At 42.2% G+C, this 19,721-nt stretch overlaps 1 protein-coding gene across 1 annotated transcript; it reads left to right on the top strand.

Annotated features, from left to right (window-relative positions):
• Nucleotides 1-2,489: 2,489 nt before the first annotated feature.
• On the top strand, nt 2,490-19,416 carry LOC311124071 (uncharacterized protein). Its single transcript, XM_084198288.1, has 3 exons — nt 2,490-2,732; nt 15,516-15,749; nt 17,807-19,416. The coding sequence occupies exons 1-3, from the start codon at nt 2,630-2,632 to the stop codon at nt 18,817-18,819; spliced, it is 1,350 nt and encodes a 449-aa protein (XP_084054414.1). The 5' UTR covers nt 2,490-2,629; the 3' UTR covers nt 18,820-19,416.
• The last annotated feature ends 305 nt before the right edge of the window (nt 19,417-19,721 follow it).

The raw sequence follows: 19,721 nt of genomic DNA, 5'->3' as shown, positions 1-19,721 counted from the left end.
GTCAAAAGTTTGGACACATATTTACATTTACGTCATTTAGCAGACGCTCTTATCCAGAGTGACTTACAAATTGGTGCATTCACCTCATAGCCAGTGGGATAACCACTTAACAATATGTTTTTTTTTTTTTGTTTTTTGGGGGGGGGGGATTACTTTATCCTATCCCAGGTATTCCTTAAAGAGGTGGGGTTTCAAGGGTTTTTCTTAATTTTTACTATTTTCTACATTGTAGAATAATAGTGAAGGCATCTAAACTATGAAATAACACATATGGAGTCATGTAGTAACCAAAAAAGTGTTAAACAAATCAAAATATATTTTAGATATTAGATTCTTCAAAGTAGCCACCCTTTACCTTGATGACAGCTTTGCACACTCTGGGCATTCTCTCAACCAGCTTCACCTGGAATGCTTTTCCAACAGTCTTGAAGTGTTGTGGAAAATAATCACTATACTTTATTACAAATCAAAATACTTCCAGAGTTTTTGTAGAATTAAGAATGACTATTATAATTTCAACAAAGCCGATGCCAGTCTGCAGAGTAGCACCTCCTCTTCCTCTCTCTCTCCATCTTATATAGTGCCCTCCACACACCCTAGCTTTAAAAATCCCCCCTATTCAGTTTCCCGCTCTTTTATTGCTCCGCCCACTCCCATTGTCTATGGTGGCGGTTAAATTCGACTTTCATTCAGTTCAGAATCACATAGTACTACAATCAATCACTCCCCTGTCTTGCAAAAACACTCATGTTTAGTTTAAACTCTGTTCAACCCTGGCGCCGAGAGAGACAAAATGCCACAGGCTAGTTTCAGTCTTTGATAAGATAGGACAGCCATGGATTTATGTAAGAGCAATCAATTAGACCCTAAGTTTGATTCCCACTTTCCCACACACACACAGTGAAATGACCCAATTAAGTTCCTGGCCCAGCAACAAAGAATTCTAACTATGTTCGTGATTAACCCAGTTTTATCTCATAGTTCACTAAAAAATCTCCACCAGAAGCAGTTCACACACATGCTGAGCACTTGTTGGCTGCTTTTACTTCACTCTGCGGTCCAACTCATCCCAAACCATCTCAATTGGGGAGGTCGGATGATTGTAGAGGCCAGGTCATCTGATGCAGCCCGTACACAGCCTGGAGGTGTGTTGTGTCATTGTCCTGTTGAAAAACAAATGATAATCCCACTATGCCCAAACCAGATGGGATGGCGTATCGCTGCAGAATGCTGTGGTAGCCATGCTGGGTAAGTGTGCCTTGAATTCAAAATAAATCACCAGCAAAGCACCATCACACTTCCTCCTCCATGCTTCACGGTGGGAACCAAACATGTAGAGATCATCCGTTCACCTACTCTGCGTCTCACAAAGACACTGCGGTTGGAACCAAAAATCTCAAATTTGGACACATCAGACAAAAGGACAGATTTCCACCAGTCTAATGTCCATTGCTCATGTTGTTTGGTCCAAGCAAGTCTCTTCTAATTGTTGGTGTCCTTTAGTAGTGGTTTCCTTGCAGCAATTCGACCATGAAGGCCTGATTCACGCAGTCTCCTCTGAACAGTTGATGTTGAGATGTGTCTGTTACTTGAAGTCTGTGAAGCATTTATTTGGGCTGCAATTTCTGAGGCTGGTAACTCTAATGAACTTATCCCCTGCAGCAGAGGTAACTCTGGGTCTTCCTTTCCTGTGGTTTTTGCGAATGCACTTGAAGAAACTTTCAAAATTCTTCATATTTTCAGGATTGACTGACCTTCATGTCTTAAAGTAATGATGGACTGTTGTTTCTCTTTGCTTATTTGAGCTGTTCTTGCAATAATATGGACTTGGTCTTTTACCAAATAGGCCTATCTTCTGGATACCACCCCTACCTTGTCACAACACAACTGATTGGCTCAAGCACATTAAGAAATTCCACAAATTAACTTTTAAAAAGGGACACCTGTTAATTGAAATGCATTCCAGGTGACTACCTCGAAGCTGGTTAAGAAAATGCCAAGAGTGTGCAAAGCTGTCATCAAGGCAAAGGTTGCCTACTTTGAAGAATCTCAAATATAAAATATATATTTTGATTTGTTTAACACTTTATTGGGTACTACATTATTCCATATGTGTTATTTCATAGTTGTGATGTCTTCACTATTATTATACAATGTAGAAAATAGTAAAAATATAGAACCCCTGGAATGAGTTTGAATTTGGGAAAATCTACTATAGGTTAAGGACCGGCACCTCAAATATCTAGTGCTTTATTTCATGTTCCTCTTATAGAATGTTAGCTCAACAGTATTGTGGAGCTCCTGCACCTAAATATAAACATTACCGGCACCCAAAATGAGTACTGGCACTTATTTCAGTCCAAGTCAAGCACTGAATTTGATAATTTAACAAGAAGAAACGTAATATATTTTTAGAGAATAAAGAAAGTGCCAGAACTGTCAAGACAATAACTTTTTGTGTCTGTTTCTCATTGTTACTACAGGACGACTAGAATTAAATCTGAGGCCGGTAACATCAATAGTGAGGGCAAACCCAGAGAGCCTCTCTCCTTCCACATTGAGTCCAAACCTACAGTCAGTGGGTCCTGATTGTGACAGTGGAGCCCAGTTTGCTAAGCAGGATCCAGAGATGGCATCAGTGAAGCTGGAAGACTGCAGTCAAACACTGGAGCTGAATGTCAACATTAAAGATGAAGAAGAGGAGGAGAAGATTGGGAAATCTGTTTCTCATGGTAAGAGCAGGTTCTATCAAACTAAGTTTGTTGTTCGTTCCAACTTCCCACTGTGCATGAAAAGTTGCAGTATAACTGTTTCTTGATGAACTGTTTCAATAAGATGGTATGTTATTCCATGCTACTCAGACTTGCATGGTTTGATACCAATTTTGTCAGCATTTGTTTTATTTACTGGGCTATCTGGAGTGATCAGAGAGTAGACTAAAGAAGTGAAGTAGACAAACTGCCAGTGTTTTAAAGTTCTAGGAAATGAGTCTGTGTAGTGTCTAACCCCTGTTATAGTGAGTGGAGGATGTAGCTCAGTTGGTAGAGCATGGCGCTTGCAACGCCAGGGTTGTGGGTTTGTTTCCCACGGGGGGCCAGTATGAAAATGTATGCACTCACTAACTGTAAGTCGCTCTAGATAAGAGCGTCTGCTAAATGACTAAAATGTAAATGTAAATATATAATTATCATGACTGATGAGCATACACTCAATTAGTATTTGGTAGCATTGCCTTTAAATTGTTTACCTTGGATCAAACATTTCGGGTAGCCTTCCACAAGCTTCCCACAATAAATTGGGGGAACTTTGGCCCATTCCTCCTGACAGACCTGGTGTAACTGAGTCAGGTTTGTAGGCCTCCTTGCTCGCACACACTTTTTCAGTTCTGCCCACACATTTTCTACAGGATTGAGGTCAGGGCTTTGTGATGGCCACTCCAATACCTTGACTTTGTTGTCCTTAAGCCATTTTGCCACAACTTTGGAAGTATGCTTGGGGTCATTGTCCATTTGGAAGACCCATTTGTGACCAAGCTTTAACTTCCTGACTGATGTCTTGAGATGTCGCTTCAATATATCCACATAATCTTCCTTACTCATGATGCCATCTAATATGTGAAGTGCACCAGTCCCTCCTGCTGCAAATACCCCCCTTTTTCCTCCAAACATAACGATGGTCATTATGGCCAAACAGTTCTATTTTAGTTTCATCAGACCAAGGACATTTCTTTAAAAAGTACGATCTTTGTCCCCATGTGCAGTTGCAATCCGTAGTCTGGCTTTTTTATGGCGGTTTTGGAGCAGTGGCTTCTTCCTTGCTGAGCAGCCTTTCAGGTTATGTCAATATAGGACTTGTTTTACTGTGGATATAGATATTTTTGTACCTGTTTCCGCCAGCATCTTCACAAGGTCCCTTGCTGTTTTTCTGGGATTGACTTGCACTTTACACACCAAAGTACGTTCATCTCTAGGAGACAGAACGCCTCTCCTTCCTGAGCGATATGACGGCTGCATGGTCCCATGGTGTACTTGCGTACTATTGCTTGTACAGATGAACGTGGTACCTTCAGGCATTTGGAAATTGCTCCCAAGGATGAACCAGACTTGTGGAGGTCTACGATTTTTTTTCTGAGGTCTTGGCTGATTTCTTTTGACTTTCCCATGATGTCAAGCAAAGAGGCACTGAGTTTGAAGGTAGGCCTTGAAATATATCAACAGGTACATCTCCAATTGACTCAAATTATGTCAATTAGCCTATCAGAAGCTTCTAAAGCCATGACATCATTTTTTGGAATTTTCCAAGCTGTTTAAAAGGCACAGTCAACTTAGTGTATGTAAACTTCTGACCCACTGAAATTGTGATACAGTGAATTATGTGAAATAATCTGTCTTTAAACAATTGTTGGAAAAATTACTTGTGTCATGCACAAAGTAGATGTCCTAACCGACTTGCCAAAACTATAGTTTGTTAACAAGAAATGTGTGGAGTGGTTGAAAAACAAGTTTTAATGACTCCAACCTAAGTGTATGTAAACTTCCGACTTTAACTGTAAATATTCAGACTCACCATTGAGCTCAGGTGCATCCTGTTTCCATTGATCATCCTTGAGATGTTTCTACAACTTGATTGGAGTCCACCTGTGGTACATTCAATTGATTGGATGTGATTTGGAAAGGCACACCTGTATTATGAGGTCCCACATTTACAGTGCATGTCAGAGCAAAAGCCAAGCCATGAGGTCGAATGAATTGTCCGTAGAGCTCCATGAAAGGATTTTGTTGAGGCACAGAACTGCGGGACGGTACCAAAACATTTCTGCAGCATTGCAGGTCCCCAAGAACACAGTGGCCTCCAGCGTTTTTTTTACACATATATTTATTAGTTCCAAGTAGGACAATCAACAATTACAGAAATACAATTGTTCTCATTATCCAATTGTATTGCAACAATCTCAGGCGGGTGTTTATGGTCTGTATCTGAGCTCTCGAGCATATCATACCCCAGTACTCTGCTGAAATATTTATTGTATCCACTGAAGTCTCTTACTATCAGAGTTGTCTTCATGAGTAGCTACCATTTTCCAATATAATGATGTAATTTGACTTCTCCCATAACACACATTAACAGAGAGCATTTCTAAAGTGGTCAAAGTAGGTTGTAGGGCAGATTGTTTTAGACTGGAAAAAATAAAGCTTCTCAATTGTAAGTATTTGAAAAAATAATTTTGTGATAAGTTATATCTTCTCTTTAGTTCTACAAATGACATTAGCCCTTTTTTTTATGTATAAGTCCATTACTTTAACAATACCTTTTCTTCTAAGTTCTTTAAACCCCAAGTCATTTTTACCAGGTATGAAATTGTCATTTCCCCAAATTGGTGTAAAACTGGATAATACAGGGGATTCACCCAGATATTGCTGTACCTCCTGCCATATAGTTGGTGTTTTTAACAAAGGGATTAGTAGTCTTCTTCTTTAGTTTCTTAAAGGGAGCAGAGTACAAATATCCATCCAAAGTGAAGCCTTTTGCGGTTTCTTGGAGAACCAAAACATAGCAGCCCAGTAATGCCACTGTAGGTTTGGAAGTTGCATCCCCCCTCTGTCATAGGGCAAATAAAGAAGAGAAAGTCTAAGCCTTGGTTTTCTGTTGCTCCAGATAACATTTGAGAGTATCTTTCAGATCTTTGGGGAAAATAAAGGTGGTGGTGCCAGAGGAATTGATTGAAATAGATAAAGACATTTGGGCAGAATATTCATCTTAATGATATTTATTCTACCAGTAATAGATATAGACAATGATGTCCATCTGTTGATGGATTCTGTTACACTCGTTACCAAGGGGACATAATTTGTTGAGCTCAAGGAGCTAATTTCTGGTGTGATTTTAATACCAAGATATGTGAAACCTTGTTCTGTATTCACCAATTGATGCTGTACAATTGGATTCAGTCTCTCTTGCTTGTTTAGGAAAAGGTTTTCAACTTTAATCCCAAAAAACCGACAAGTTATTAATTAAATTGGAGAGGGAAGAAAATGATTTAGATCTGTTAGGAATAAGAGGGTATCATCTGCATACAGGGCCACTCAATGTGCAAAATCTATTTGTATTCCTCTAATTGACGGGTGGGCCCTTACTGCAATGGCAAAGGGTTCTATAGCTAAAAGAAGGTGTCCGGCCAGTCCAGGACTCTTTCTTGTGCCCCAGAAAAGCTTAAAAGGTTGTGAAATCAAATTGTTACTGGCAACTTCTGCAGTGGGGTTGGTATATCATATCTTAATCCATTTACAGAAGTATTTCCCAAACCCAAATTTCATATTTTGTTGGGTATTTATCAGGCTTCAGAATAAGATGAAAGCCTCCTTAGAGAGGAGGGGAAGCAACCTTGCTAAAAGGATTCTGCATACAGCTACAGTGGGGAGAAAAAGTATTTGATACACTGCCGATTTTGCAGGTTTTCCTACTTACAAAGCATGTAGAGGTCTGTCATTTTTATCATAGCTACACTTCAACTGTGAGAGACGGAATCTAAAACAAAAATCCAGAAAATCACATTGTATGATTTTTAAGTAATTAATTTGCATTTTATTGCATGACATAAGTATTTGATCACCTACCAACCAGTAAGAATTCCGGCTCTCACAGACCTGTTAGTTTTTCTTGAAGAAGCCCTCCTGTTCTCCACTCATTACCTGTATTAACTGCACCTGTTTGAACTCGTTACCTGTATAAAAGACACCTGTCCACACACTCAATCAAACAGACTCCAACCTCTCCACAATGGCAAAGACCAGAGAGCTGTGTAAGGACATCAGGGATAAAATTGTAGACCTGCACAAGGCTGGGATGGGCTACAGGACAATAGGCAAGCAGCTTGGTGAGAAGGCAACAACTGTTGGCGCAATTATTAGAAAATGGAAGAAGTTCAAGATGAGGGTCAATCACCCTCGGTCTGGGGCTCCATGCAAGATCTCACCTCGTGGGGCATCAATGATCATGAGGAAGGTGAGGGATCAGCCCAGAACTACACGGCAGGACCTGGTCAATGACCTGAAGGGAGCTGGGACCACAGTCTCAAAAAAACCATTAGTAACACACTACGCCGTCATGGATTAAAATCCTGCAGCGCACGCAAGGTCCCCCTGCTCAAGCCAGCGCATGTCCAGACCCGTCTGAAGTTTGCCAATGACCATCTGGATGATCCAGAGGAGGAATGGGAGATGGTCATGTGGTCTGATGAGACAAAAATAGAGCTTTTTGGTCTAAACTCCACTCGCCGTGTTTGGAGGAAGAAGGATGAGTACAACCCCAAGAACACCATCCCAACCGTGAAGCATGGAGGTGGAAACATCATACTTTGGGGATGCTTTTCTGCAAAGGGAACAGGACGACTGCACCGTATTGAGGGGAGGATGGATGGGGCCATGTATCGCGAGATCTTGGCCAACAACCTCCTTCCCTCAGTAAGAGCATTGAAGATGTGTCGTGGCTGGGTCTTCCAGCATGACAACGACCCGAAACACACAGCCAGGACAACTAAGGAGTGGCTCCGTAAGAAGCATCTCAAGGTCCTGGAATGGCCTAGCCAGTCTCCAGACCTGAACCCAATAGAACATCTTTGGAGGGAGCTGAACGTCCGTATTGCCCAGCGACAGCCCCGAAACCTGAAGGATCTGGAGAAGGTCTGTATGGAGGAGTGGGCCAAAATCCCTGCTGCAGTGTGTGCAAACCTGGTCAAGACCTACATGAAACGTATGATCTCTCTAATTGCAAACAAAGGTTTCTGTACCAAATATTAAGTTCTGCTTTTCTGATGTATCAAATACTTATGTCATGCAAAAATATGCAAATTAATTACTTAAAAATCATACAATGTGATTTTCTGGATTTTTGTTTTAGATTCTGTCTCTCACAGTTGAAGTGTACCTATAAAAAAATTACAGACCTCTGAATGCTTTGTAAGTAGGAACACTGCCGATTTTGCAGGTTATCAAGTACTTGTTCTCCCCACTGTATATACAGTGCATTGGGAAATTATTCAGACCCCTTGACTTTTTCCACATTTAGGTATGTTACAGCCTTATTCTAAAATAGATTAAGTTGTTTGTTTCCCTCATTAATCTACACACAATACCCCATAATGACAAAGCAAAAACTTGTTTTTATCAATTGTTGCTAACATTTTTTAACCAAATATAATAAAAAATATGAAAATATCACATTTACATAACTATTCAGACCCTTTACTCAGTACTTTGTTTAAGCACCTTTGGCAGCGATTACAGCCTCGAGTCTTCTTTGGTATGACGCTACAAGCTTGGCACACCTGTAATTGGAGCGTTTCTCCCATTCTTCTCTGCAGATCCTCTCAAGCTCTGTCAGATTGGATGGAGAGCGTCGCCTCACAGCTATTTTCTGGTCTCTCCGGAGATGTTAGATCGGGTTGAAGTCCGGGCTCTGGCTGGGTCACTCAAGGACGTTCAGAGACTTGTCCCAAAGCCACTCCTGCGTTGTCTTGGCTGTGTGCTTAGGGTAGTTGTCCTGTTGAAAGGTGAACCTTCGCCCCAGTCTGAGGTCCTGAGCATTCTGGAGCAGGTTTATCAAGGATCTCTCTGTACTTTGCTCCGTTCATCTTTCCCTCGATCTTGACTAGTGTCCTAGTCCCTGCCGCTGAAAAACATCCCCACAGCATGATGCTGACACCACCACGCTTCACCGTAGGGATGGTGCCAGGTTTCCTCCAGATGTGATGCTTGGGATTCAGGCCAAAGAGTTCAATATTGGTTTCATCAGACCAGAGAATCTTCCTTCTCATGGTCTGAGAGTCTTGAGGTGCCTTTTGGCAAACTCCAAGTGGGCTGTCATGTGCCCTTTACTATTCCAAGATGGCGTAGCAGTGCGGTCGCGTTCTTTGTTGTGTGTCTGTGTAAATAGCCATTTTTTTTGTTTAGTTTTTTTGTATTTTTCGTACATATTTTCCTATCATACTTTTCATCCTTCTACAACATATACTTTCCTGCAACCCGCCTCACTCAATGTGGAACGGATTCTATTATTGACTTACCTTTATCTGGAATCTCCAGTTGAAGCTAGCTAGCCAGCTAACTAGCTACTTGCTATTAGCCATCGTTAGCGGTTTTCACCCAGAACATCGGATTCTACTTCCGGAATAACTGATTCACTGGACATTAACACCGGATCGCAACTAGCTAGCCGCAACCGATTGGATGTTGCTGTTTGGCTGTTCACCACTGCATCTGAAGCAAGCACCAGTTAGCTGTGAGCTAGCCTCGAGCCAGGCCCATTTCCCGGCTATCTACCTCTCTGTCAACCGGACGGGACCTCCTAGTGTTGACACGGAGCCCCGCCGATCCAACACGACTGGTCTGCCGACGAAATCGTCTGATGTGGTTACAGCAGGCTTCCCGTTACGACGTCGACCACGAAGACCCATCTGCTAGCCCTGGCCCGCTAGCACACGCTAGCCATGGCCTCTTGCTCGCCAGTGCTATAGCAGCCTCCGAACTACCTCCAAACTCTCCTATTGCTGTTCACCGGACCTTATGATAACTCAGCTATACAGCTGATGCCTGCTGGACTGTTCCTTTATACGGTACCGCATCCTGTTTATGTTTAGCCTCAGCCCAAACTTTGTCGCCATTACCAGCTGTTGCCTTAGCTCTCTCGAATAACACCTGTGATTGCTTTATGCCTCTCTCCCATGTCAATATGCTTTGCTTATTGCTGTTTCGGTTATTTCTTATTGTACTATTTCACTGTAGATCCCCCAGCCCAGCTCAACCTACCTTTAGATAGTTCCTTTGTCCCACCCCCCATACACGCGGAGACCGACTCAATCGGTGCCTCCAGTGATGCTATCTCTTTCATCGTTACCCAACGTTTAGATTTACCTCCACTGTACTCATATCCTTCCATATCCTTGTCTGTACATAATGCCCTGAATCTATTCTACAACGCACGGAAATCTGCCCCTTTTTTTCCTCTGTACTCAACGCACTAGAAGACCAGTACTTAAAGCCTTTAGCCGTATTCTTATTCTACTCCTCCTCTGTTCCTCTGGTGATGTAGAGGTTAACCCAGGCCCTGTAGCCCCCAGTATCACTCCTACTCCCCAGGCGTTATCATTTGTTGACTTCTGTAACCGTAAAAGCCTTGGCTTCTTGCACGTTAACATCCAAAGCCTCCTCCCTAAGTTTGAGTTATTCACTGCGTTAGCACACTCCGTCAACCCTGATGTTCTAGCAGTGTCTGAATCCTGGCTTAGGAAGGCCACCAGAAATGTCCATCTCCAACTACAACATTTTCCGTCTCGATAGAACTGCCAAAGGGGGTGGGGTTGCAATCTACTGTAGAGAGAGCCTGCAGAGCTCTATTGTACTATCCAGGTCTGTGCCCAAACAGTTTGAGCTTCTACTTCTAAAAATCAACCTTTCCAGAAATAAGTCTCCCACTGCTGCCGCTTGCTACAAACCCCCCTCAGCCCAGAGCTGTGCCCTGGACACCATATGTGAACTGATCGCCCCCCATCTATCCTCAGAGTTCGTACTGCTTGGTGACCTAACTGGGATATGCTTAACACCCCGGCCAACCTACAATCTAAACTAGATGCCCTTAATCTCACACAAATTATCAACGAACCTACCAGGTACAACCCCAAATCTGTAAACATGGGCACCCTCATAGATATCATCCTGACAAATATACCCTCTAAATAGACCTCTGCTGTCTTCAACCAGAATCTCAGCGATTATTGCCTGCGTCCGTAATGGGTCCGCGGTCAAACGACCACTCCTCATCACTGTCAAACGCTCCCTAAAACACTTCAGCGAGCAGGCCTTTCTAATTGACCTGGCCCGGGTATCCTGGATGGATATTGACCTCATTCAGTCAGTAGAGGATGCCTGGTTGTTCTTTTAAAAGTGCTTTCCTCTCAATCTTAATTTTTTGAATGGGGCATGCTTATTTATCCTCAGACTTGACTGCCCTTGACTAGCACAAAAACATCCTGTGGCGTACTGCATTAGCATCGAACAGCCCCCGCGATATGCAACTTTTTAGGGAAGTCAGGAACCAATATGCACAATCAGTTAGGAAAGCAAAGGCTAGCTTTTTCAAACAGAAATGTGCATCCTGTAGCACTAACTCCAAAAAGTTTTGGGACACTGTAAAGTCCATGGAAAATAAGAGCATCTCCTCCCAACTGCCCACTGCACTGAGACTATGAAACACTGTCACCACAGATAAATCTACAATAATCGAGAATTTCAACAAGCATTTTGCTACGGCTGGCCATGCTTTCCACCTGGCTACCACTACCCCGGACAGCTCTGCACCCTCCGCTGCAACGTGCCCATGCCCCCCCCGCTTCTCCTTCACACAAATTCAGACAGCTGATGTTCTGAAAGAGCTGAAAAATCTGGACCCCTACAAATCAGCTGGGCTAGCCAATCTGGACCCTTTCTTTCTAAAATTAGCCGCCAAAATTGTCACAACCCCTATTACTAGCCTGTTCAACCTCTCTTTCGTAACGTCTGAGATCCCCAGAGATTGGACAGCTGCCGCGGTCATCCCCCTCTTCAAAGGGGGTGACACTCTAGATCCAGACTGTTAGACCTATATTCATCCTGCCCTGCCTTTCAAAAGTATTTGAAAGCCAAGTTAACAAACAGATCACCGTCCATTTCGAATCCCACCGTACCTTCTCCGCTATGCAATCCGGTTTCCGAGCTGGTCATGGGTGCACATCAGCCACGCTCAAGATCCTAAACGATATTATAACCGCGATCGATAAAAGACAGTACTGCGCAGCCATCTTCATCGACCTGGCCAAGGCTTTCGACTCTGTCAACCACCGCATTCTTATTGGCAGACTAAATAGCCTTGGTTTCTCTAATGACTGCTTCGCCTGCTTCACCAACTACTTCTCAGATAGAGTTCAATGTGTCAAATCGGAGGGCCTGTTGTCTGGACCTCTGGCCGTCTCTATGGGGGTGTCACAGGGTTCAATTCTCGGGCCGACTCTATTCTCTGTGTATATCAATGATGTCGCTCTTGCTGCTGGTGACGCTCGGATCCACCTCTATGCGGACGACACCATTTTGTATACATCTGGCCCTTCATTGGACACTGTGTTAACAAACCTCCAAACGAGCTTCAACGCCATACAACACTCCTTCCGTAGCCTCCAACTGCTCTTAAACACTAGTAATACTAAATGCATGCTCTTCAACCAAACGCTGCTTGCACCCGACTAGAATCACTACTCTCGGCGGGTCTGACCTAGAGTATGTGGACAACTACAAATACCTAGGTGTCTGGTTAGACTGTAAACTATCCTTCCAGACTCACATTAAGTATCTCCATTCAAAAGTTAGATCTAGAATCGGCTTCCTATTTCGCAACAAAGCCTCCTTCACTCATGCTGCCGAACATGCCCTCGTAAAACTGACTATCCTACTGATCCTTGACTTCGGCGATGTCATTTACAAATTAGCCTCCAACACTCTACTCAGCAAATTGGATGTAGTCTATCACAGTGTTATCCGTTTTGTCACCAAAGCCCCATATACTACCCAACATTGTGACCTGTATGCTCTTGTTGGCTTGCCCTCACTACATATTCGTCGCCAAACCCACTGGCTCCAGGTCATCTATAAATCACTGCTAGGCAAATCCCCATCTTATCTTAGCTCACTGGTCACCATAGCAACACCCACCCGTAGTCTGCGCTCCAGCAGGTATATCTCACTGGTCATCCCCAAAGCCAACACCTCCTTTGGCCGCCATTCCTTCCAGTTCTCTGCTGTCAATGACTGGAACAACCTGCAAAAATCTCTGAAGCTGGAGACTCTTATCTCCCTTACTAACTTTAAGCGTCAGTTGTCAGAGCAGCTTACCGATCACTGCACCTGTACACAGTCATTCTGAAATTAGCCCACCCAACTACCTCATCCCCATATTGTTATTTATTTTGCTAATTTGCACCCCAGTATCTCAAATTGCACATAATCTTTTGCACATCTATCATTCCAGTGTTAATACGAAATTGTAACTGTTTTGCACTATGGCCTGTTTATTGCCTATCTCCATAACTTACTACATTTGCACACACTGTATATATATTTTCTGTTGTATTTTTGACTTTATGTTTTGTTTTACCCCATATGTAACTCTGTTGTTGTTTTTAATCGCACTGCTTTGCTTTATCTTCGCCAGGTCGCAGTTGTAAATGAGAACTTGTTCTCAACTGGCTTACCTGGTTAAATAAAATTACTGAGGAGTGGCTTCCGTCTGGCCACTCTACCATAATGGCCTGATTGGTGGAGTGCTGCAGAGATGGTTGTCCTTTTGGAAGTTTCTCCTATCTCTACCAAGGAACTCTGGAGCTCTGTCAGAGTGACCATCGGCTTCTTGGTCACCTTCTTGACTATCGTCTTTCACCCCCGATTGCTCACTTTGGCCAGGCGGGCAGCTCTAGGAAGAGTCTTGGTGGTGTGTGTGTGTGTGTGTGTGTGTGTATATATATATATATATATATATCTCAGTTGAAGTCGGAAGTTTAGTCATTAAAACTCGTTTTTCAACCACTCCACAAAGTTCTTGTTAACAAACTATACTTTTGGCAAGTAATGACAAGTAATTTTTCCAACAATTGTTTACAGACAGATTATTTAACTTATAATTCACTGTATCACAATTCCAGTGGGTCAGAAGTTTACATTCACTAAGTTGACTGTGCCTTTTAAACAGCTTTGAAAATTCCAGAAAATGATGTCATGGCTTTAGAAGCTTCTGATATTCTAATTGACATAATTTGAGTCAATTGGAGGTGTACCTCTGAATGTATTTCAAGGCCTACCTTCAAACTCAGTGCCTCTTTGCTTGACATCATGGGAAAATCAAAATAAATCAGCCAAGACCTCAGGAAAAAAATGGTACACCTCCACAAGTCTGGTTCATCCTTGGGAGCAATTTTCAAATGCCTGAAGGTTCCACGTTCATCTGTACAAACAGTAGTATGCAAGTATAAACACCATGGGACCACACAGCCGTCATACCGCTCAGGAAGGAGACGCGTTCTGTCTCCTAGAGATGAACGTACTTTGGTGCGAAAAGTGCAAATCAATCCCAGAACAACAGCAAAGGACCTTATGAAGATGCTGGAGGAAACAGGTACAAAAGTATTTATATCCACAGTAAACCGTGTCCTATATCGACATAACCTGAAAGGCCACTCAGCAAGGAAGAAGCAACTGCTCCAAAACCGCCATAAAAAAGCCAGACTATGGTTTGCAACTGCACATGGGGACAAATATCGTACTTTTTGGAGAAATGTCCTCTGGTCTGATGAAACAAAAATATAACTGCTTGGCCATATTGACCATCGTTATGTTTGGAGGAAAAAGGGGGATGCTTGCAAGCCGAAGAACTCCATGCCAACCGCGAAGCACAGGGGTGGCAGCATCATGCTGTGGGGGTGCTTTGCTGCAGGAGAGACTGGTGCACTTCACAAAATAGATGGCATCATGAGGAAGGAACATGATGTGGATATATTGAAGCAACATCTCAAGATATCAGTCAGGAAGATAAAGCTTGGTCGCAAATAGGTCTTCCAAATGGACAATTACCACAAGCATACATCCAAAGTTGTGGCAAAATGGCTTAAGGACAACATGTCAAGGTATTGGAGTGGCCATCACAAAGCCCTGACCTCAATCCTATAGAAAATGTGTGGGCAGAACTGAAAAAGCGTGTGCGAGCAAGGAGGCCTACAAACCTGACTCAGTTACACCAGCTCTGTCAGGAGGAATGGGCCAAAATTCACCCAACTTATTGTGGGAAGCTTGTGGAAGGCTACCCGACACGTTTGACCCAAGCTAAACAATTTAAAGGCAATGCTACCAAATACTAATTGTGTGTATGTAAACATCTGACCCACTGGGAATCTGATGAAGGAAATAAAAGCTGAAATAAATCATTCTCTCTACTATTATTCTGACATTTTCACTTAAAATAAAGTGGTGATCCTAACTGACGCAAGACTGGGAATTTTTACTAAGATTAAATGTCAGGAATTGTGTAATACTGAGTTTAAATGTATTTGGCTAAGGTGTATGTACACTTCCGTCTTCAACTGTACATTGTGTAGTGTGTACTTTGTAATGTTAATTATTTGTTGTCAATTCTTAGCTACCTGATCTATTAAAATGAGATCAGTGTTTGACTTGGACAGATGCTCACCAGAGCTGAATATCAGCACCTGAAATGTCTACTGCTTGAGCTCATGTTCCTCTTATAGAATATTAGCTCAAAGGTATTGTGGGGCTCCTGCACCTAAATATATACCGTACCGGCACCCAAAATTAGTACTTTTTCAGTCAAACACTGAATTAGATGATTGAAAAATACAAAATATTTTTAGAGAATAAAGAATGTCCCTGAATTGTCAAGACAATAACTTTTGTTTCCGTTTCTCTTTATTACTACTTGCCAACTAGGTATGATGCCGGTAACATCAATAGTGAGGACAAACCCAGACTGCCCCTCTCCTTCCACACTAAGTCCAAACCTACAGTCAGTGGGTCCTGATTGTGACAGGGGAGCCCAGTTTGCACTGCAGGATCCAGAGATGGCATCAGTGAAGCTGGAAGACTGCAGTCAAACACTGGAGCTGAATGTCAACATTAAAGATGAAGAAGAGGAGGAGAAGATTGGGAAATCTGTTTCTCATGGTAAGAGCAGGTTCTATCTAACTAAGTTTGTGTTATTCATTCCAACTTCCCACTGTGCATGAAAAGTTGCAGTAGAACTGTTTCATTATAAACTGTTTCAATGAGAAGGTAGATATTATTTAATGCTACTGACCCTTGCATGGTTTGACACCAGTATTGCCAGCATTTGTTTTATTCACTGGGCATTCTGGAGTGATCAGAGACTAGACTAAAGAAGTGAAGTAGACAAACTGCCAGTGTTTTAAGTTCTATGAAATTAGTCTGTGTAGTTACTAACCCTTGTGATAGTGAGTGGAGGATGATATGGCTCATAATTTGCATGACTTTTGTCCCTTTTTAGCTTTTGACTCTTACCCACTTTTAGAATAGTTTTTGTTCCCTTTTGTATTGTACAGCCTACTGATATGAAAACATATGTCACCCGGTACAGCCAGAAGAGGACTGGTTCCTCTCCATGTTTCTCCCTAGGTTCCTGCTTTATAGGGAGTTTTTAGTAGCCACTGTGCTTCTACATCTGCATTGCTTGCTCTTTCGTGATTTTAGGAAGGGTTTCTGTAAAGCACTTGGTGACTTTGCGGATGTAAAAAGGGCTTCAAAAAATAAATGTGATTGACATGTACATTACCAGTCAAAGGATTGGACACACCTACTCATTCAAGGGTTTATCTTTATTTAGACTATTTCCTACATCCTACATTGTGTAATAGTAGTGAAGACATCAAAGCTATTCCACAACACATATGGAATCGTTTAGTAACCAAAAAAGTGTTAATCAAATCGAAATATATTTTATATTTTAAGTTCTTCTAAGTAGCCACCCTTAGCCTTGATGACAGCTTTGCACACCTGGAATGCATTTCAATTAACAGGTGTGCCTTGTTAAAGTTAATTTGTGGAATTTCTTTCCTTAATGCTTTTGAGCCAATCAGTTGTGTTGTGACAAGGTAGGGGTGGTATGCAGAAGATAACCCTATTTGCTAAAAGACCAAGTCCATATTATACTAACTGTAAGTCTCTCTGGATAAGAGTGTCTGCTAAAAAATGTAAAAATGTAAATGGCAAGTTCATTATAGTTACCAGCCTCAGAAATTGCAGCCCAAATAAATTATTCAGAGTTCAAGTAACAGACAAATCTCAACATCAACTGTTCAGAGGAGACTGTGTGAATCAGGCCTTCAAGGTCAAATTGCTGCAAAGAAACCACTACTAAAGGACACCAATAAGAAGAAGATACTTTCTTGGGCAAAAAAACACGAGCAATGGACATTAGACCGGTGGAAATCTGTCCATTGGTCTGATGAGTCCAAATGTCAGATTTTTGGTTCCAACAGCCGTGTCTTTGTGAGACACAGAGTAGGTGAACGGAAGATCTCTGCACGTGTAGATCCCACCGTGAAGCATGGAGGAGGATGTGTGATGGTGTGGGGGTGCTTTGCTGGTGACACTGTCTGTGATCTATTTAGAATTCAAGGCACACTTAACCAGCATGGCTCCACAGCATTCTGCAGTGATACGCCATCCCATCTGGTTTGCGCTTAGTGGGACTATCATTTGTTTTTCAACAGGACAATGACCCAACACACCTACAGGCTGTGTAAGTGCTATTTGACCAAGAAGGAGAGTGATGGAGTGCTGCATCAGATGACCTGGCCTCCACAATCACCCGACCTCAACCCAATTGAGATTTGGGATGAGTTGGACCGCAGAGTGAAGGAAAAGCAGCCAACAAGTGCTAAGCATATGTGGGAACTCCTTCAAGACTGTTGGAAAAGTATTCCAGGTGAAGTTGGTTGAGAGAATGCCAAGAGTTTGGAAAGCTGTCAAGGCAAAGGGTGGCTACATTGAAGAATCTAAAATATAACATATGTTTAACACTTTTTTGGGTTACTACATGATTCCATATGTGTTATAGAATAGGTCTGATGTCTTCACTATTCTTCTACAAGGTAGAAAATAGTAAAAAATAAAGAAAACCCTTGAATGAGTAGGTGTGTCAGCCTTTGACTGGTACTGTATATTACACCAATTGACTGGTTCTTCTGATGATGTTCACACAGGAGACCATGTTGAGACATTCTCTACATCCAGAGAGCAACAGCAGGAAGATCACAGAGCTAAGAGGTCTCACCACTGCCCACATTGTGAGGAGATTTTCCCAATTCTATCAAAGTTAAAAATACACCTACAAATACACACAGGCAAGAATCTGTATTTCTGCACTGACTGTGGGAAGAATTTCACAACATCAAAGGCTCTGACAGTTCATCAGAGAGTGCACACAGGAGAGAAGCCTTACGCCTGCTCTTACTGTGGAAAATGTTTCTCTCGACTGGCCGACCTAAAAATACATGATCGTATACATACAGGAGAGAAGCCTTACTCCTGCTCTGTGTGTGGGAAGAGTTTCTCTCAACTGGGCCACTTAAAAACACATGAACGTATACATACAGGAGAGAAGTCTTACTCCTGCTCAGACTGTGGAAAGAGTTTCTCTCAACTGGGCCACTTAAAAAGACATGAACATATACACACAGGAGAGAAGCCGTACTGCTGCTCTGACTGTGGAAAATGTTTTAAATCATCAGCGGAGCTAAAAGTTCATCAGAGAACACACACAGGAGAGAAGCCTTACTTCTGCTCTGACTGTGGAAAATGTTTTAAAACATCAGCTAAGCTAAAAGTTCATCGGAGAACACACACAGGAGAGAAGCCTTACTTCTGCTCTTACTGTGGAAAGAGTTGCTCTCGACTGGGCGACTTAAAACTACATGAACGTATGCATACAGGAGAGAAGCCTTACTCCTGCTCGGATTGTGTAAAATGCTTCACAACATCAACCAATCTAAAAATGCATCAGAGGGTGCACACAGGAGAGAAACCTTACTTCTGCTCTGACTGTGGAAAATGTTTTATAACATCAGCTAAGCTAAAAGTTCATCGGAGAACACACACAGGAGAGAAACCTTACTACTGCTCTGACTGTGGGAAGAGTTTCTCTCAACACCTTAACTTAAAAACACATCAACGTATACACACAGGAGAGAAGCCTCAGTTGTCTCAGACAAGTTGAGATTAAAGTCACTCCATCACTTAATTCTCACCTCATAAAGGAAGTGGTAACAGTGAATTTGATAACATTAACACTCAATTGTGATCCTCTGTAGCTCAGCTGGTAGAGCACGGCGCTTGTAACGCCAAGGTAGTGGGTTCGATCCCCGGGACCACCCATACACAAAAATAATAATAAAAAAATGTATGCACTCATGACTGTAAGTCACTTTGGATAAAAGCGTCTGCTAAATGGCATATTATTATTATTATTATTGTAATCCTATTGTTTCTCACTGTGAGAGAATTGTGACACAATTTTTGTGTGTTTTGTTATCTTCTACTGTAAAGATATTGAGATGACCTTGGATTTGCCCTTAGGGTTGAATACACTCAGTGAGGTCTGATAGATGACTGGGTGGTGCTGCTTTCCTCTGCAGTTTTCTGGGGGAATGAGCTAGTTCGGACACTCATCGGTACAACACAAGACATGCAGCAAGAGGTTTCTTCACAGTCCCCAGGTCCAGAACAGACGCTGGGAAACGCACAGTATTAAATAAAGCCATGACTACATGGGACTCTCTGCCAGGTAACTCAAACTAGCAATAAAACCAGATTCAAAAAAACATAAAATAAATTAAACCTTATGGCACATTTAAAAAATAACAACAGGAACTTTTAGCTCAGCTGATGTTGTGAATTATTTTACACATCTCATATGTATATACTGTATTCTATAATATTCTACTGTATATGCCGCTCTGTCATTGCTTGTCCATATTCAGTTGAAGTCGGAAGTTTACATACACTTAGGTTGGAGTCATTAAAACTCGTTTTTCAACCACTCCACAAATTTCTTTTTAACAAACTATAGTTTTGGCAAGTCGGTTAGGACATCTACTTTGTGCATGACAAGTCATTTTT

The sequence above is a fragment of the Coregonus lavaretus genome, assembly GCF_964263955.1.
Source record: "Coregonus lavaretus genome assembly, contig: HAP1_SCAFFOLD_54, whole genome shotgun sequence".
Classification (NCBI taxonomy): domain Eukaryota; kingdom Metazoa; phylum Chordata; class Actinopteri; order Salmoniformes; family Salmonidae; genus Coregonus; species Coregonus lavaretus.
The sequence above is the reverse complement of the archived record's forward strand: the minus strand, read 5'-3'. Positions and strand labels throughout refer to the sequence as shown.

Coding starts and splice junctions, on each gene's coding strand:
- LOC311124071 (XM_084198288.1), top strand. CDS start 2,630: ATGGCATCAGTGAAGCTGGAAGACTGCAGTCAAACACTGGAGCTGAAT. Junction 2,733..15,515: donor TGGGAAATCTGTTTCTCATG/GTAAGAGCAGGT, acceptor CTTGCCAACTAG/GTATGATGCCGGTAACATCA. Junction 15,750..17,806: donor TGGGAAATCTGTTTCTCATG/GTAAGAGCAGGT, acceptor ATGTTCACACAG/GAGACCATGTTGAGACATTC.